This window comes from Lagenorhynchus albirostris, chromosome 6 (genome assembly GCF_949774975.1).
Source record: "Lagenorhynchus albirostris chromosome 6, mLagAlb1.1, whole genome shotgun sequence".
NCBI classification, from domain to species: domain Eukaryota; kingdom Metazoa; phylum Chordata; class Mammalia; order Artiodactyla; family Delphinidae; genus Lagenorhynchus; species Lagenorhynchus albirostris.
The window spans coordinates 109,233,860-109,251,628 of NC_083100.1; the positions used below are offsets into that span (position 1 = coordinate 109,233,860).

At 48.5% G+C, this 17,769-nt stretch overlaps 1 protein-coding gene across 1 annotated transcript in view; it reads right to left on the reverse strand.

Moving 5' to 3' along the window:
• Window positions 1-322: 322 nt before the first annotated feature.
• Window positions 323-17,769, reverse strand: part of CLASP1 (cytoplasmic linker associated protein 1) — a 269,026-nt gene continuing 251,579 nt past the window's right edge. The window contains exons 37-39 of the mRNA XM_060153037.1: window positions 17,288-17,494; window positions 15,895-16,011; window positions 323-3,166 (exon numbers count right to left, since the gene is read on the reverse strand). Coding sequence (XP_060009020.1) covers window positions 3,080-3,166; window positions 15,895-16,011; window positions 17,288-17,494 — 411 coding nt within the window. The 3' untranslated portion in view covers window positions 323-3,079. The remainder of the gene's footprint in view (window positions 3,167-15,894; window positions 16,012-17,287; window positions 17,495-17,769) is intronic.

The window sequence follows — 17,769 nt, forward strand, 5'->3', positions numbered from 1 at the left end:
CGAAAGCAAAAGTAAGGCTCCAAAGAGACGGACCAGCACCCCTGGGGGCCGTGCACGGGTTCCTTGCAGACCAGCTCCACGGCTCCGCTCGCCAGGCCCTTCCCCTTCCCCCAGGTTCCATCCTGACACCCGCCTGATCCCGGCCCTGGGCCCTGGGCCCCCTGCAGTCCGACCTGCTGACCTCACGAGCTCCTCCATGTAGCCCCTCGATCCTTCAGAAATGTGGCCTCGTTCTGACGTCAGAGAGACGGGATAAGCTACCTACAAGCACTGTGACCAAAAAAAAAAAAAAAAAAAAAAAAACCACTCGGACGTCGGAAACTGAATTAAGTCTCATTTATTCTAGAGCAAACTCAAAAGGATTTTTTTTCTTGTTTTCTTTTTTAGCAAATCCTAGCACATTATTAACAACAACAAAAAATCTGTACATTTGCCATGATACACTTGAAAGTGAAACAAATAAGATATAAATACAGATATGGATGTAACATGAAAAAGCCCAAAAAAACCAAAAACCAAAACCAAAAACCCAACCTGGGGGCGTGGGGACCATGCGTGTGAACAGTGCCGACAAAACTATTTTGGTGGCTGACATTTTTCAGAGCATTTTCATCATCTCCAAATATCATGGTTAGCAAAGTCCTGGTGGGATTCTACAGAGTTCTTATTTGCTGTTCTTTAACGTGTAATATTATGCTTGATAAATTAAGGGCGGTAGGGCAAGAAAAAGATTCAGGAGACAGGTCAGGTGCAGCTGCATGACTGAGAAGCTAGTGGGGCCGTGGCGGGCGGCCCGTGGCTGCAGTGGCTCCAGGAAGGCCGCGCGCCTCCCCCGGGGCCTCAGCAGCGGGAGGGGAAGCGGGAGCCCGGCGATCTGGCCCCGGCGGTGGCGTTGGGGCTTTTCGGGGCCCTGGACAGTCAGGCCAACGCGGGAGGCGGACCGAGTCTCGGGTGCTCTGCTCGCCTGTGTTCTACCGTTTCATCCAAACACGACGCCTGCAGGGAGGCGGCGAGGCAGGGCAGCTGCAGCTGTCGGTTGGGAGTGGGCGGGCCCCGCTGGGTCAGGACATCAAGGCTGGGCAAGTGACGTTCAAGGCTAGCCCTTTGTGAGCGCCAGGAGGACGCGCGCGGCCACGTTCAAGGTCCTTCCCGACTGCGGGCGGGGCTGCGGCCACCTGGGCGTCCACGAGCTGGAGAGAGGCCTTTCCACACGCGCTCGCCAGGAAGGACTCGGATATAACCCGGCGGAACACAGGTGCCGCTTCAGAGGAGTCATCAGACGCTGACGATGGTAGAGGGCAAGAAAGCGACCCCGCGAGTGACGTAAGAACAAACAGCAATGGCTGTTCTGAGCCGAAAAGAAGCCAATAACGTTCGACCACGTAAAACGCGCCCCTGACGTTCCCTCAACGGCAGCAGCGCGGCCCCTCACGCACGTGCAGGATACCCGCTACGTGCACGCACGCACTTAGCACACGCACGCAGTGAAGGCGCCCCGGCCTCTGCTCCCGGACTTCTGTCTTCAGTGCCTATTTCCGCATAAAGTATCTGAAGTCGATTCTGCATGAAAACAAGCTACGTTCGGGGCTGTGCAGCTCTGGGGTGAGAGCCACACAGCCTGGCAGCTGCAGGGACTGGACGCCAGAGCAGCAAACACCTCATTAACAATATGGAAAAGTCAGTTCCATTTACAGGGGCTACGGTGGAATCTAAGAGACGACAGACGCCTTCCTGACCGCATTAAGAACTTCCATTTGGCTTGAAGCCTTTTACTCCAAACTTTGTTAACCAGGGTCCTGATCCGGAGTTGCTTTCACTGAAGCAGTGCAACCCTCAAGAAGAAATTTTAAAGGGGTAAGTTTCTCACTGAAGAACTTGATTCTAAAACTCTGTTTCCAATCCTGTTTTTCTGCGATCCGCCACACACCACAATTACTTTTTCCTTAAAACCATGATTCTCTCAGCAGAGGATCAAGGAAGTACTTCAGTCCATAAAATTACCAAAAAAAAAAAAAAAAAATCCTGATACCTGGTCTCTCTAGATTTTTCTTTGATCTCAATCCCAAATTAAACGGAGAATTCAAAACTGAGATGGTGGAGCTGCCATTTACCAGACTAACCGAGAACATCTTAGAATCGAGCCGCTCAGGCGCGGGTTGGGGAAGGGAAGCGAGGGGGCCCTAAATCTGCACCACCAGGGGCCAGGGTCACGGGGGAAGCACTGTTAAATAGTGTTTCCCAGGATCTCGGCAGTAAAATGAGCAGCTTCTCCGGTATCTTCGACGCTGCACGAAGGGCCATTTCAAGCACACGCTAACCAAGGCTGTCGATTTACCTTGATTTTTGTGTTTGGATTTCATCTCTAAGAAGCCCCTCAAGTGGCAGCTCTGGGGCAGGGGCGGCATCGGTGGGGTTGTTCAGAGGGGCAGGAGCCCGTCCTGGAAGGAGACCGCGCAGGGCGTCAGCCTCCGGTCCGGAGACGGTGAGCACGATTACTACATGTTCGTTGAAAGACCATTTTCAGGCTTTTCTCCCACTTCTTGCCAAGACTTGATTCATATACTTAGTAGGTCTCAAAACACAACTTACAACGTACAAACCCTTCCATGGTGTCAGTTGTGGAAGGCGTGGGGCTTTGCCCCACACAGGCCACATCCAAAACCAAGGAGGCCGAGATGAAAGAGAAACACAACTTAACCCAACCTCCTCCAATCTTATTAACTGAAGAGAAAATGCTACTTTCTACCAGGTATCGGCTAGAGAGCTCCGATTTTTAAAAACTGCAGCCCACACACATGGTTTTACGACCTCAGCAGGCGGGATGAGACAGTTTAAGTATGGCTCTTCTTTTCTTACTCCTTTTGTTTTGTTTTGTAGGAAGATGCAATGCAGGCCTTGCTTCCTTTACATTCAATACCAGTATGATTCTACACAAAAGCTGGAAGGGATCAAAATACTGATTGTAATAAATATTTGCGGGCCTCCTGGTACTGACTGGGCAGCCGATGGGGGGAAGGGGGAGTTCTCTGAGAGGCACCACCGATTGCTTCCAGGGCTACACGGGGACTCTGACGCCGCATTAGCTATGCGTGGAGACGTCGGATGAGGAGCTGCTGTTGCTGTTCGTGGTCTGTGCCCTCTTTATGTATAAGTTGAGCAGCTTCATCTGCAAGGAGAAGATACAAACGGGTGAGCAGGAGGAAAAAATCAGAGAGCAGGAAAGAAAACCCAGGTGACAACAAAACAGCACGTCCGGGCTTCCCTGGTGGCGCAGTGGTTGACAGTCCGCCTGCCGATGCAGGGGACACGGGTTCGTGCCCTGGTCCGGGAAGATCCCACATGCCGCGGAGCGGCTGGGCCCGTGAGCCATGGCCGCTGAGCCTGCGCGTCCGGAGCCTGTGCTCCGCAACGGGAGAGGCCACAACAGTGAGAGGCCCGCGTACCGCAAAAAAACCACACCAAAAAACAAAAAAACAGCACGTCCCTTAGTGGAGAAATTCACTGCACAGACATTTACTGAGTGCCCACCACTGGTCCAAGCCATCTGCCCGGGGCCAGGGCCACCGCGATTGGGAGGTCAGACTAGAGGAGGGGGCGCGAGGGGTTATCACGGAAAGAGGGAAACGTGACCACGAGGCGGGCCTCAGGGCTGCAGATCCACACACTTCAGGGGCAAGGCAGCCACCGGCTCCACCCAACCCAGCGGGAAGAGAGGGTGCAAGCCACACTCCATCGGCATGAAGAAGCAAGCCAAGGTCAGAGGTCACGTTTTCTAACCCTCACATGTGTGCAGAAGCTGCTTCTTCCCCATTGCACACCTCCCGAGGCGCGTGGAATCCGAGGCCGCCCCCATGTGCCCCATGGCCTTCCCGCACCCCGGGCCCCAGCCCCGCCCACTGTGGCTCGGCACAGGCCACCTCCTGCTGCAGGGAGCAGTGGGCTGGATCTTTCCAGCAAGACTCAACTTCCCTGAGGCCAGACGCTGCGTCACTAAACAACGTGCCCTCAGTCAGGCACAGCGCTTGACGGCGAAAGGGCTTCCAAGCCTGACATCTCATTTAGTTCTAACTCAAGCCCCTTGGACTCTCAAAATACCTAAAGCACCATGTAACACGGTAGGTTCTTAAATATTTGCTGAATGCCGCTAACTTCGTATGTTGATAGTGTGCCTGATCATATTAAAAATTAAAAGAAACAGGTATTTGTAGAAGCAGAGTGCCCATAAAAATCTACGCAACACACGACTGGTAAGATTAAGGGAATATTTACTATCCACAGCTCTTCCACAGCTCTTTAGCTGCTGTCTCTGAACAGGCTGTGAGGCCAAGTATACGGCTGCCTAGGGAGGAGCGGCTGGTCCCCGGGGAACCCACGAAGAGATGCTCCGAGTGGAGCGTGTGGCACAGGAGAAAGCGGGGCCCTCGGATGATGGGTGGGAACAGGACCAGCAACCAGCAGAGCCCCCGTGAGGCAGTGTCTCCCTGACCCCCAGCAAGGCACGCTCAGTCACATGGCTGTGGAGCCTGGGACGTGCAGCTGGCGGGAGGGCTCTGCCCGAGCGTCTTCACGCAGCAGCCCACCGGGGGTCCCCCCCAGATCAGGACTTGTAATGCCTCTTACTCTTTTCAGCTGCAGGGAGTGTGTCGGGAATTCACGCTACGTATCCCAGTCTGTTTTCATCCCACACCTTTCAAAATCTGAAACCTTTCAATAGAACAGTCAGTGCGGTGATCAAAGTGCCATCACTGGACCTCCCTGGTGGCGCAGGGGTTAAGAGTCCGCCTGCCAATGCAGGGGCACGGGTTCGAGCCCTGGCCCGGGAAGATCCCACATGCCGCGGAGCAACTGAGCCCATGCGCCACAACTACTGAGACCGCCCACAGCTACTGAAGCCCACGCGCCTAGAGCCCGCGCTCTGCAACAAGAGAAGCCACCACAATGAGAAGCCCGTGTGCAACAACGAAGACCCAATGCAGCCAAAACTAAAATAAATTTATTAAAAAGAAAAACAAAACCCCAAGTGCCATCATTTTACACAAGGTTCCTAAATGCTCTAAGGCTCAGGAGGATACGGCCAGGGCCAACCAGGTGCAAGGGAAGCCGTGGTACATTCAACAGAGCAGTGGCCTGAAGCTCAACAGGTCCAGCAGAATTCTAGCACCAACTCCAACACTAACTAGTTCTGCGACCTCAGGCAAACATTTCTTGAGCCTCGACTTTCCCATCTGCAAAATGCAGAGCAGTGACACTTGCAAGGTGCTTCCTGCAGCTCCCTGCTCGGAGAACGTGTCCTCTGAGCACCCCACTCCTACTCCTACCTGAGCTGTTCACACTGTTCCTCCCTGCAGTCCACTCCTTCCCTCCCTGTGCAGCCCCCCAATCCTGCCAAGCCCAGCCCAATCTGGTCCCACTTCCTCCAGGCCCCTGACCCAGCAATCAGAGCCCGTCCCACCATGTCCACTGGTCACTCCTGGGCAGCTGTACAAGTTTCCTCATGTGTCAGTCCTGTCAGGGCAGGACGAGTTCTTGCTCTTCCCATGTGCCTTAGCATAGTGTGCTGAAGATAGCAGGTTCCTAACATGTACTTGTTGAATCAGAGGTTGTTTTTTTTTTAAATACATCTTATTGGAGTATAATTGCTTTACAACGCTATGTTAGTTTCTGCTGTACACCAAAGTGAATCAGCCATATGCATACATATGTCCCCATATCTCCTCCCTCCTGAGCCTCCCTCCCACCCTCCCCAATCCCACCCCTCTAGGTCATTGCAAAGCACCGAGCTGATCTCCCTGTGCTATGCTGCTGCTTCCCACTAGAGTTTTTAAAGAAGAAAAAAGTGATCTAGAAAGCAGGATAGTTATATTTCTATGAAAGCCTGGTTAAAAATGAGCTGCTAAACATTGCTAATAGTTATTTACAACTCAGAACCCCTACTGTATCTACCTAGTCAAGTCTAGAACATAATTGCAAGTACAAGGAAAAGATGACGGTAATAGAGTGAACGATGTGTATATGTCCAATGGTTTACAAGCTTTACACTGATTATCACATTTGGGCCTCAAAACAATCCTTTGAGGTAGGCAGAACAGGTTCTCCTATTTTACAAATGAAAAGGCCAGGGTTCAGAAAGCTTGCTCAATGAGCTGGTATAAATTCAAATTAGAGGATTATAACTTTAGGATGTCAAATGTAATCCACAAAGAAAACAGGTATAGAATATACACAAAAGGAAATGAGAAGGGAATTAAAACGTTTCAGTACAAAAAGCAAACAAACACAAAAGAGTAGTGTAGAAAATGAGGGACTAAAAAGCTATAAGGCACATAGAAAACAAATACCACGATGACAGAAATCTCTTCCTTATCAGTAATTGCTTTAAATGTGAATGAGTTAAATTCTCCAATCAAAAGACAAAGATTGGCAAAATGGATAAAAAGAAAACCATGATTCAACTATATGTTGTCTACTAGAGACTCACTTTCGATCCAAAGACACAAATAGGTTGAAAGTGAAAGAATGGAAAAGTATATTCCATGCAAACAGTAACCAAGAGTATGGGGTAGCTACACTAATATCAGACAAAATAGAGTTTAAATCTAAAAAGGTTACAAGAAACAGATGGACATTACATATTAATAAAAGAGCAATACAGCAAGAAAATTTAATATTTATAATTACACATCTAAGAACATGCCATCAAAATATATGAAGCAAAAACTGACAGCATGGAAGGGAGAAACAGTTTTATAGTAATAGTTGGGAGACTTCAATATTCCACTCTAGAGGACTTGAACAGCACAATAAATCAACTAGATCTAAAAGACATATGCAAAACATTCTACACAAGAATACACATTCTTCTCAAGTGCACATGAGACCTTCCCAAGATAGACCATATGTTAGGCCACAGATTAAACCTCAATACATTTTAAAAGATAAATATGATACAAAGTACCTTTTCTGACCAAAACAGATGAACTCAGAAATCAGTAACAGAAAGAAAACTGAAAAATTCACAAATCTGTGGAAATTGAACAGCACACTCTTAAACAACCATTGGGTTAAAGAAGAAATCACAAAGGAAATAGGAAAATACCTTGAGACAGACAAAAACAACATACCAAAACTTATGGGATGCAGCAAAAGCAGTGTAAAGAGAGAAATTCATAGCTATATAAAAAAGAAGGAAGATTTGTATCAACAACCTAACTTTATATATCTTAAGGAAGTAGAAAAAGAATAATAAATTAAACCCCAAGCTAGCAGAAAGAAGATAATATAGATTAGAACAGAGATAAATGAAACAAAAAATAGAGGTAACAAAACCAAAACTTGGTTCTTTGAAAAAGAATCAACAAAATTGACAAAGCTTTAGCTAAGTTAACTAACAAAAAAAGAGAGAAGACTCAAATTGTTAAAATCAGAAACAAACGTGGGGACATTATGACTGATTCTACAGAAATCAAAAAGATCATGAGAATACTATTAGTAACTGTACACCAACAAATTAGGTAACTTAGATGAAATGGACAAACTCCTAGAAACACAAAACCTATCAAGAAGAAAAGAGAAACCTGAACAGACCCATAACTAGTAAAGAGATTGAATCAGTAATCAAAAATCTGACAAAGAAAAGCCCCTGACCAGGTGGCTTCATTGGTGAATTCTACCAACATTTAGAGAACTAACACAATCCTTCTCAATTTTTTCTAGAAAACTGAAGAGGAAGGAACACTTCTGAATTCATGCTATGAGGTCAGCATTCTCCTGATATCTAAGCCAGTTGAAGACATAACAAGAAAACTACAGATCCATAGCCCTTATGAACACTGATGCAAAAAATCCTCAAGAAAAGACTGGCAAACCAGATTCAACAGCACATTAAGAGGCTTTAATACCATGACCAAGTGGGATTTATTCCTGAAATGCAAGGATGGTTCAACATACAAAAATTGATAAATATAATACACCACATTAACAGAATGAAGGAAAAAACAAAAACAAACAAACAAACCCCCAGGGACTTCCCTGGTGGCGCAGTGGTTAAGAATCCGCCTGCCAATGCAGGGGACATGGGTTTGAGCCCTGGTCCGGGAAGATCCCACATGCCTCGGAGCAACTAGGCCCATGCGCCATAACTATGGAGCCTGTGCTCTAGAGCCTGCGAGCCACAACTACTGGGCCTGTGTGTCACGACTGCTGAAGCCCGTGTGCCTAGAGCCTGTGCTCCACAACGAGAAGCCACCACAATGAGAAGCCCGTGCACCGCAATGAAGAGTAGCCCCCACTCGCTGCAACTAGAGAAAAGCCCGCGCGCAGCAACGAAGACCCAATGTAGCCAAAAATCAATAAATAAATATTAAAAAACAAACAAACAAAAACCAAAGGATCATCTCCATTGATACAGAAAAAGTGGCAAAATTGGCAAAATTGGCAAAATTGGCAAAATTCAGTATCTTTTCATGATAAAAATACCAAATAAACTAGGAATAGAAGAAAAGTATAGGCATACTTTGTTTTATTGTGCTTCACTTTAATATACTTCACAGATACTGTGTTTTTCCCCCCAAATTGAAGGTCTGTGAACACCCGGCATCAATCAAGTCCATGAGGGCCATTTTCCAACAGCATGGCTCCCTTCATGTCACTGTCCCATTTTGGCAATTCTCACAATTATTCCAGACTTTTTCATTACTATTATACTTCTTATGGTGACTTGTGGTCAGTGTTCTTTTATGTTATGACTATAGTTGTTTGGGTTGGCACGAACCACGTCCATATGTAAAGACAGCAAATGTCATCCACAGATGTGTGTGTTCTGACTGCGCGAGAGACCCACCATTCCCGGGTCTCCCTCCCTGTACTTGCACCTCCCTAGTCCCTGAGACACAACAATATTGAAATTAGGCCAGTTAATAACCCTACAGTGGCCTGAAGTGTTCAAGTGAAAGAGCTGCACTTCTGTCACTTTAAATCAAAAGCTAGAAATGATTAAGCGTAGTGAGGAAGGCATATTGAAAGCTGAGACAGGCCAAGAGCTAGCCCTCTCGTGCCACAGTTAGCCAAGCTGTGAATGCAAAGGAAAAGTTCTTGAAAGAAACTGGAAGTGCTGCTCCAGTGAATACATGAATGATAAGAAAGGAAAATAGCCTTACTGCTGATATGGAGAAAGTTTTAGTGGTCTGTACAGAAGATCAAACCAGCCACAACATTCCCTTAAGCCCAAACCTATTACAGACCAAGGGCCTAACTCTCTTCCATTCTAGGAAGGCTGAGAGAGATGAGGAAGCTGCAGGAAAGAAGTCTGATGCTGGCAGATGTTGGTTCATGAGGTTTAAGGAAAGAAGCCGCCTGCATAACATAAAAGTGCCAGGTGAAGCAGCAAGTGCTGATGTAGAAGCTGCAGCAGGTTATCCAGAGGATCTAGCTAAGGTAGTTAATGAAGGCGGTTACACTAAACAGCAGATTTTCAGTGTAGGCAAGACAGCCTTATAATGGAAGAAGATGCTATCTAGGACTTTCAGAGCCAGAAAGGAGAAGCCAATGCCTGGCTTCAAAGCTTCAAAGGACAGACTGACTCTCGTCAGGAGCTAATGCAGCTGGTGACTTTAAGTTCATTTGCCATTCTGAAAATCCCAGGGCTCTTAAGAATTATGCTCAACCTACCCTGCCTGTGCTCTGTAAATGCAACAACAAAGCCTGCATGACAGCACAGGTTTACAACATGATTGAGTATTTTAAGCCCACTGTTGAGACCTACAGCTCAGAAAAAAAGACTCCTTTCAAAATATTACTGTTTATTGACAGGGTATCTGGTCACCCAAGAGCTCTGATGAAGAGGTACAACAAGATTAATGTTGTTTCCATGCCTACTAACACAACACCCATTCAGCAGCCCGCAGATCAAGGATAACTCTGACTTTCAAGTCTTATTATTTAAGAAATACATTTTGTAAGGCGATCACTGCCATAGTGCTTCCTCTGATGGATCTGGGCAAAGTCAACTGTAAACCTTCTGGAAAGGATTCAGCATCCTAGGTGCCATGAAGAACATTTCTGATTCACAGGAACAGGCCAAAATACCAACATCAACAGGAGTCTGGAAGAAGTTGATTCCAACCCTCCTGGACGCCTTTGAGGGGTTCAAGACTTCAGGGGAGGAACTGCAGATGTGGTGGAAACAGCAGGAGAACTAGAATTATAAATGGAGCCTGAAGATGGGACTGAATTGATAAAATCTCATGATAAAACATTAGTGCATGTGGAGTTGCTTCTTACAGATGAGCAAAGAAAGGGTTTCTTTTTTTTTTCCTTCAAAGCAAAATTAATTTTAATGAGTTTTTAAAAAAAGAAATACAAACCATGAAATACCTCTCTAAAGGAATGGGGAGGGTGTCATGAAATCCAAGAAACAGGGAATTGTACCTTCAGAATCCTTGGGAAATTCTGGCTGCCTGATGACTTTGGGGAAGTTGCCTGACTCTGGAAGAGGCAAAGGTTTTGTTTGTCTGTTTGTTTGTTTTTGGTAGAGGAGCTGGTGAAATACTTTAAACTGTTCTGCACTTATCTCCAAAGTCTGCATTTTACATCTTGTCCAGAAATTCAGTCTTAGTTTGTAACGGCATATATGTGTAAAGGTGCTTTTAACAACAGGAATGTTTAGTGCAGTGTAGAAAGTCTTTGAGCCAAATCCTGCCCTCAGTGTGCACTTAAGTTTCCATTAAAGGAGAGCGGCAACTGAGCTTGCAGAGCTGAGGGTAAAATGTGAATTCTGCTGTAGGAGATCAGAGCATTAGGAGCTGGGATATTGAATTTCACTTTTCCCCAGGCTGACACTGACTTTCCTCTGGAGCATCACCAACTAGTGAGATCTAGTTCAGTTGCATGATTTCTTAATTTTCTCTCCACTAACCCAAATCCAAAGATACAAATCCGGAGCTTAGGGGGATCTCATGTGAAAGTGGTTTCTTGAGATGGAATCGACTCCTGGTGAAGATGCTGTGAAGACTGGCGAAATGACAACCAAGGATTTAGATTATTACACAGACTTACTTGCTAAGGCAGTGGCAGGTTCGAGAGGACTGACTCCGATTTTGAAAGAGATTCTACTGTGGGTAAAATGCTATCAAACAGCATTGCTGCAACAGAGAAACTGTGAAGAGTCGATCGATTCAGCAAACTTCACCGCTGCCTTATTTTAGGAAACTGCAGCGACCACCTTCACCTTCAGCAGTCACTGCCTTGATCAGTCAGCAGCATCAACACTGAGGCCAGACCCTCCACCACAAAAAGATTATGACTCGCTGAAGGCTCAGATGATGGCTAGCATTATTTAGCAATAACTTTTTTTAAAATTAAGGTAGGTATACTGACTTTTTTTAGACAGAATGCTATTGCACACTTAATAGACTACAGTATAGTAAAGACATAACTTTTATATGTACCGGAAAACCAAAAAATTTGTGTGACTTGTTTCATTGCAATATTCGCTTTACTGCAGCGATCTGGACCTGAATCCGCACTCTCTCCGAGGCTGCCTGTATCTCAACGTATCAAAAGCTAGATATGAAAAGCACACTGTGAACATTATGCTCGACGGTAAGAGACTGAAAACTTTTCCTTTAAGATGAGGAACAAGGATGCCTACTTTCACCATTTCTATTAATACAGTACTGTAAGTTCCAGCCAGAGCAATTAGGCAGGAAAAGAAAAACAAAAAGCATCCACATTGGAAAGGAAGAAGCAAGATTATCTTTGTTCATAGATGATATACAGTTTACCCCTGAGCAACACAGGTTTGAACAGTGCAGGTCCACTTATACAGGAATTTTTTTCAACACACACAGCACTACACCATCTGCGGTCAGTTGGCTACACAGAAGTGGAACCACAGGTACGGGACTTGAGCATCTGCACAGTTTGTTATCTATGGCAATCCCAGTGGATACCAAGGGACAACTGTGATCTCACAGGTATAAAATCCTAAAGATTCTACAAAAAAACATTAAGACTAATAAAAGAATTCAGCAAAGTAGCAGAATACAAAATCAGTGAGCAAAATTCAACTGCATTTCTATACACTAAAAATGAAAAATCCGGGCTTCCCTGTGGCGCAGTGGTTAAGAATCTGCCTGCCAATGCAGGGGACACGGGTTCGATCCCTGGTCCGGGAAGATCCCACATGCCGTGGAGCAGCTAAGCCTGTGAGCCATGGCCGTTGAGCCTGCGTGTCCGGAGCCTGTGCTCCGCAACGAGAGAGGCCACAACAGTGAGAGGCCCGCATGCCGCAAAAAGAAAAAAAAAAGTACAAAAAACTAAAAACAAACAACAACTCATCACAGTATGGAGGTTAAAAAAAAAAAAAAGACATCCTGTGTTCATGGATTGGAAGTCAATACTGTTAGGATGTCAATACTACCCAAAGCTATCTATAGATTCAATGAAACCCCTATCAAAATTCCAATGAGGTTCTCTGAAGAAACAGAAGGTCTTTTCAACAAATGGTATTGGAAAAACAATATCCACACACAAAAGAATGAAGTTGGACCCTTACCTAACACCACACACAAAAATTAACTCAAAATGGATCAGAGACTTGCATTAAAAGCTAAAATTTTTAAATTGTTAGAAGAAAACACAGGGCAAAAGCTTTGCAACACTGGGTTTGGAAATGGTTATTGAATACGACACCACAAGCACAGGCAAAAAAATAATAGACAAATTGGATTTCACGAAAACTAAAACATTTTGTGCATCAAAGGTCAAGGGATTAATATCCAGAATATAGAGAGAACTTCTATAACTCAACAATAGCAAAAAAACAAACATAATTCAAAAATGGGCAAAGGACCTGAATAGACATTTCACTGAAGAAGATATACAACTGGCCAACAAGCATATGAAAAGATGCTCAACATTACCAATCATTAGGGAGATGCAAATCAAAACTACACTGAGATATCGCCTCACACCACCCATGAGGATGGCTATTATCAAAAAAGAAGAGAAAATAACAAGTGCTGGCGAGGATGTGGAGAAACTGAAACCCTTGTGCGTTGGTGGTGGGAATGTGAAATGGTGCAGCTGCTGTGGCAAACAGTTTGGCAGTTATCATATGATCCTGCAACTCCACTCCTGGATATATACGCAAGAGAATTGAAAGTGGGGTCTCAGAGAGGTATCTGTACCACCATGTTCATAGCAGCATTACTCGTAATAGCCAACAAGTGGAAACAGCCCACAAGGCCACTACCAAGAAATGGATAAGCAAAATGCTGCATGTACATTCAATGAACTGTTATTCAGCCTTAAAAAGAAGGGAAGGGGCTTCCCTGGTGGCACAGTGGTTAAGAACCCTCCTGCCAATGCAGGGGACATGGGTTCGAGCCCTGGTCCGGGAAGATCCCACATGCCGCAGAGCAACTAAGCCCGTGAGCCACAACTACTGAGCCCGCGTGCCACAACTACTGAAGCCTGTGTGCCTGGAGCCTGCGCTCCGCAACAAGAGAAGCCACCGCAATGAGAAGCCCACGCACCACAGCCGAGACTAGACCCCGCTTGCCTCAACTAAAGAAAGCCCATGTGCAGCAATGAAGACCCAACGCAGCCAAAAATAAATAAGTAGGAAATTCTGACACCTGCTACAACATGGGTGAACCTAGGAACATTATGCTCAGTGAAATAAGCCAGTCACGAATAGACAAATACTGTATGATTCCACTTATACACTCACAGAGACAGAAAGTAGAATGGTGGTTGCCAGGGGCCAGGGGGGAGGGGGAATATTACGGATTTCAGTTTTCCAAGGTGCAAAGAGCTCAGGAGGTGGATGGTGGTGATGAATATGCATAATATGAATGTACTTAGTGTCTGTGAACTGTACACTTACAAATGGTTAAGACAGTAAATTTTATGTTACTGTATTCTACAGAGAGAGAGAGAGAGAGAGAGCACGCGCAGAAAGGAAAGGTTGCTCAAAGTCATACAGCTAGTCAGCGGGGGACAGGTTTTCTGATCCTAAAGCCAGTACTGCTGCCATGGCAACAGGACACTTCTCAAAGGCACCTCACAGGTTCCTTGCACCAGCCTTTCTCTGCAGAACCTGATGTCATTTATTAACTTCATTTAAGTAGTGGAAGGAGAGTCTGATAGGCTTGGTGACACACAGAAACTGGAAGCCATGGCTTGATTCTCTGTTTCTAACTTAGCACCATGTGCTGTCAGCTACCCATTTTGGGGAGCTGGGTGGGAGGGTGTTTGTTTTAGGAGATGTGCGCTGGAGTCTACCAGGTTCACGTTAACACACCGGAGTTCTCACCTATAAAAACTGTAACGGCCGGAAGCTCTGCGCTGCCCCAGTGGACAGCTGTGCAGCCAGCCTCCCCAAGCCCTCCGAGCCGACTGACATCATCAGCGGGGAGATGGGAATACTGGCTCCAATGAGGACTGGGCTCCAGACCCGAGACCACCGCTGCAAGGGGCAGCAGGTCAACCGCAGGACAGGGACGAGAAGACACCTGCGTTTCCTCAGCCCCTTGCTGGAGGGGGCACATGAGATGGCAGGGCAGCTCCCTTACTCACGAGAGTAGAAAGTACCAGAAAACCGAGGTCTGGCTAATATTACTTTTGGGTGAATTTCCCATTTTACGAATCTAATTCCTTTTGTGAAGACTGTCTGTGCCATCCCCACCGCTGCCAGGGACCATCCACGGCCCCCGACGACGGCCACAGAGGGAGGGGGGCTCCCGGCCCAGCGCACTGCTCGGCACTCTCGGCTCAGGGTCCTGCAGGCCATGGCCAGGAGGGCTGGACGGGGACCTCGGGAAGTGGAATCAGGGGAAGTGGCCTCCACACCTGCCAGCCCCGCTGCTGGTTTCTGTCTGCGGGAAGAGTCAAGTGTCTCCTTCTGGACCAGTTGTTCTCCACCAGGGCTGATTCTGCCCCGAGAGGACACCTGGCCAGGTGTGGGGACATCAATTGAGGGTGGGGTGCGCTCCTGGGACCCCAGGGGTGGCGCCTCCACCAGGAAGTGGCCCGAGGTGTCGGCAGTGCTGAGGGTGCGAGCCCTGCTCGGGCGAAGGCAGCAGAGCCAGAACGCGGTGAGCGGTGATGCTCGCCAACTGTGTCAAAGGAACAGCCCTACTGAGAAGCCACGAGTGTCACCTCTGCTCCCTTCTTTTCTAAGGAGGAAGGCCAGGCGCTGCAGGCTTCGCGCTCGCGGATCTGCACCCCTGCCCAGGGCCTCTGTAACTTCACGGTGACACGTTGGCCCCGCGGCCCAGGCCCTGGCCTCTCCAGCCAGAGCTCGAGGGTGGCCACCTGCTCTCCCCTGGCGGTTCATCAGATGTGAGTCTGTTTTTCAACCAACAAGCACTCCAGCCCCCGTCACCTTCCATGAGCCCATCGTCCTTTTGTCCCATTTTCTGGCCCTGAGTCTAGAAGGAAGGTGAGAGGCAGCCCAGGGAATAAAAAGCCCGGCTTCCAGAGTGAGATCACTGTGGGCCCCCGGGCGGGTCATGTGCAGGGTCACCGTCCTCACCCCACAGGGACCTGGAGCCCCCCAGCCTTGTGTGAAGCCAGCAGGTAAACGTCCTTAGTGTTTCGGGGGGAGAAAACAAGCTGGTTTCTAAAGACAGTCATCTTCCTTTTTGGGATAAACTAGAAGTTCAAAGCTATCGTTTCAAAAACTGGAGCGACGACAGACCACGCTGTACCTTAATGACTTCACTAAACGGCCGGTCACTTCGTCTTTAGAGAAACGCCTCTGGAGAATAAGGCCCAGCTAGAACGCACGTGCTGAGGAAGCCCGTGCGGAGCCCAGAGCTGCAGGGCGGCAGGTCTGCGATGCGCCAGCGGGCCCAGGTGTGCGACCCGCCCGTGTGACGCTATACACACCTTGCTGCCTGTGAGCTGTGCCAGGTGAGGTTTCAACTCTTCTCCGATTACGGAATAAATCGCCACTAAGCAAAACACGCTGGCCTTACGCACGCTGCTCTCGGTGTTGTCGTAACCCTGCAGTCAGAGAGGGACACAGAAAGGAAACGAGATCAAAGCTTTGCCTGACTGTCAATATTTCATCAACATTTCCACAAATGCCCTCTCGGTTCAACCTCGACCTTGTCAGGAGCGGCCTGGATACACCTGAGCTCTGCCTGTGAACCCCGAGAGCTCTCGCCCCGGAGAGGCCACATGTAAGAGTGCCAAAGAGTGAGCGGCTTCTGGGGTGGGAGGCTGGAGGCCGGCGAGCTGGTCTCCTCCACACAGATAGATGCTGTATCACGAGCTGCCAGGCAGCACCAGCCAAGAGACGTCACGAGAGAACAGAATGAGAAAAGGAAGTTAAGGGGAAAAATACCTGGCTTCTTTCCTATTTCTCGCCATGGTAAAGCAAACCTCACACATGCAAACCCCTTTCAAGAAATGAGAACCACGTCGCTCACTCTTGTGGGCAAAACTCCACTGTCCACGGACTGCGGGGTACATCCGCCCGCAGCCAGACCTCTGCATCCTTCTCCAGCTGGACCACAACCTGCCTGTGGGCCTCCCCCCGCCCCACAGCCAGGTGGGACTGTCTGCTCTCCTCCGAACAGCCCTCTGGACCTTTCTGCTTTTGTGTCTTTCCCTCTGCCTGGAATAAGCCAGTGCCCGGCTGTATGTGTTTAAATTTCTGAGCCCAGCACTCAGCAAACAGCAGCATTTATTAAGTGTAAAGCTGATGTCTCTCTACCCTTCCCCACTGAAATCTCTCCCTAGGGCCCAACTCTAAACCACTTCTTCTCTGAGCCCGTCTCTCTCTGACACCCCAACCCAGAGGTCAGCCCCCACCCCGATCTCAGAAACCCCTACCTGCACCCCCGTGGCAGCAACTCAGCACACGGCACCCGCCCTCACCCACGGCCGTCTGTACGGCTGTACCGGGTCCTGGAGCAGGCTGGAGACTCCGTGAGGTAGGGTCCCAATAGCGGAAAACACCTCGTCTTCCGGAGTCTACTTAATTCAACGCCTCATGCTCACGAGGGTTTTCAATTAATATTAGCTGGACGGATGAGAGCCAGGACCACTGTTTGATGCTGGGCTCCACGGCCCACCCTGCCCAGGGCTGGGCCCACTGCCGTGCAGTAAGGAAGGAACAACGAAGAAAGATCAAAACATGTTCACAGTAAAGTTCCTTCTGTGAGCCACAGGCCTGGGCTGCCAGGAAGATCTTCCTGTGCGTTCAGCAGAGGGTGGGCCAGAAGAGGCAGGGGCTGCACCGCCCGGTTGTCCCGCCCACCCCTCGGGGGCCCACCTGCAGCAGGCCCGGGATGATGTCCGCGAGGAGCTGCAGCAAGGCCTCCTTGGCGATCCTCTCGACGACTTTGGTCTGCATCTTGATGGCGGCCAGGTTGATGGGGTAGTCGGCCGTCTGGATGATGGGGCACAGCACTTTGATGCACTGCTCCGGGTGGATGGAGCTGGCCAGCGTGGAGGCGGCCTCCTCGGCAGCCCTCACCACCTGAAACACGGCCCGCGCGTGGGTGAGCTCCAGCCACACCAGACAGCACTGCCGCCCGAGTTCACAGGCCCAGGGACAGGCTCGCGTCACTCCGCGCTGGGCGGCCCCCGGCCCCGGCCCGGCTGCGCTTTCGCTCCAACAGCGTCAGCCGGGTGGGCTGGCCGTAGGGGGCAGCCGTACTCCAGAAGAGCCGTGTCCTACCCTCCGGCTCCTAAGGACCTTAGAAACCTGACAGCCTGGGCCGTCTTCCCCTACTGCCCTTCGCCCGCTCCATC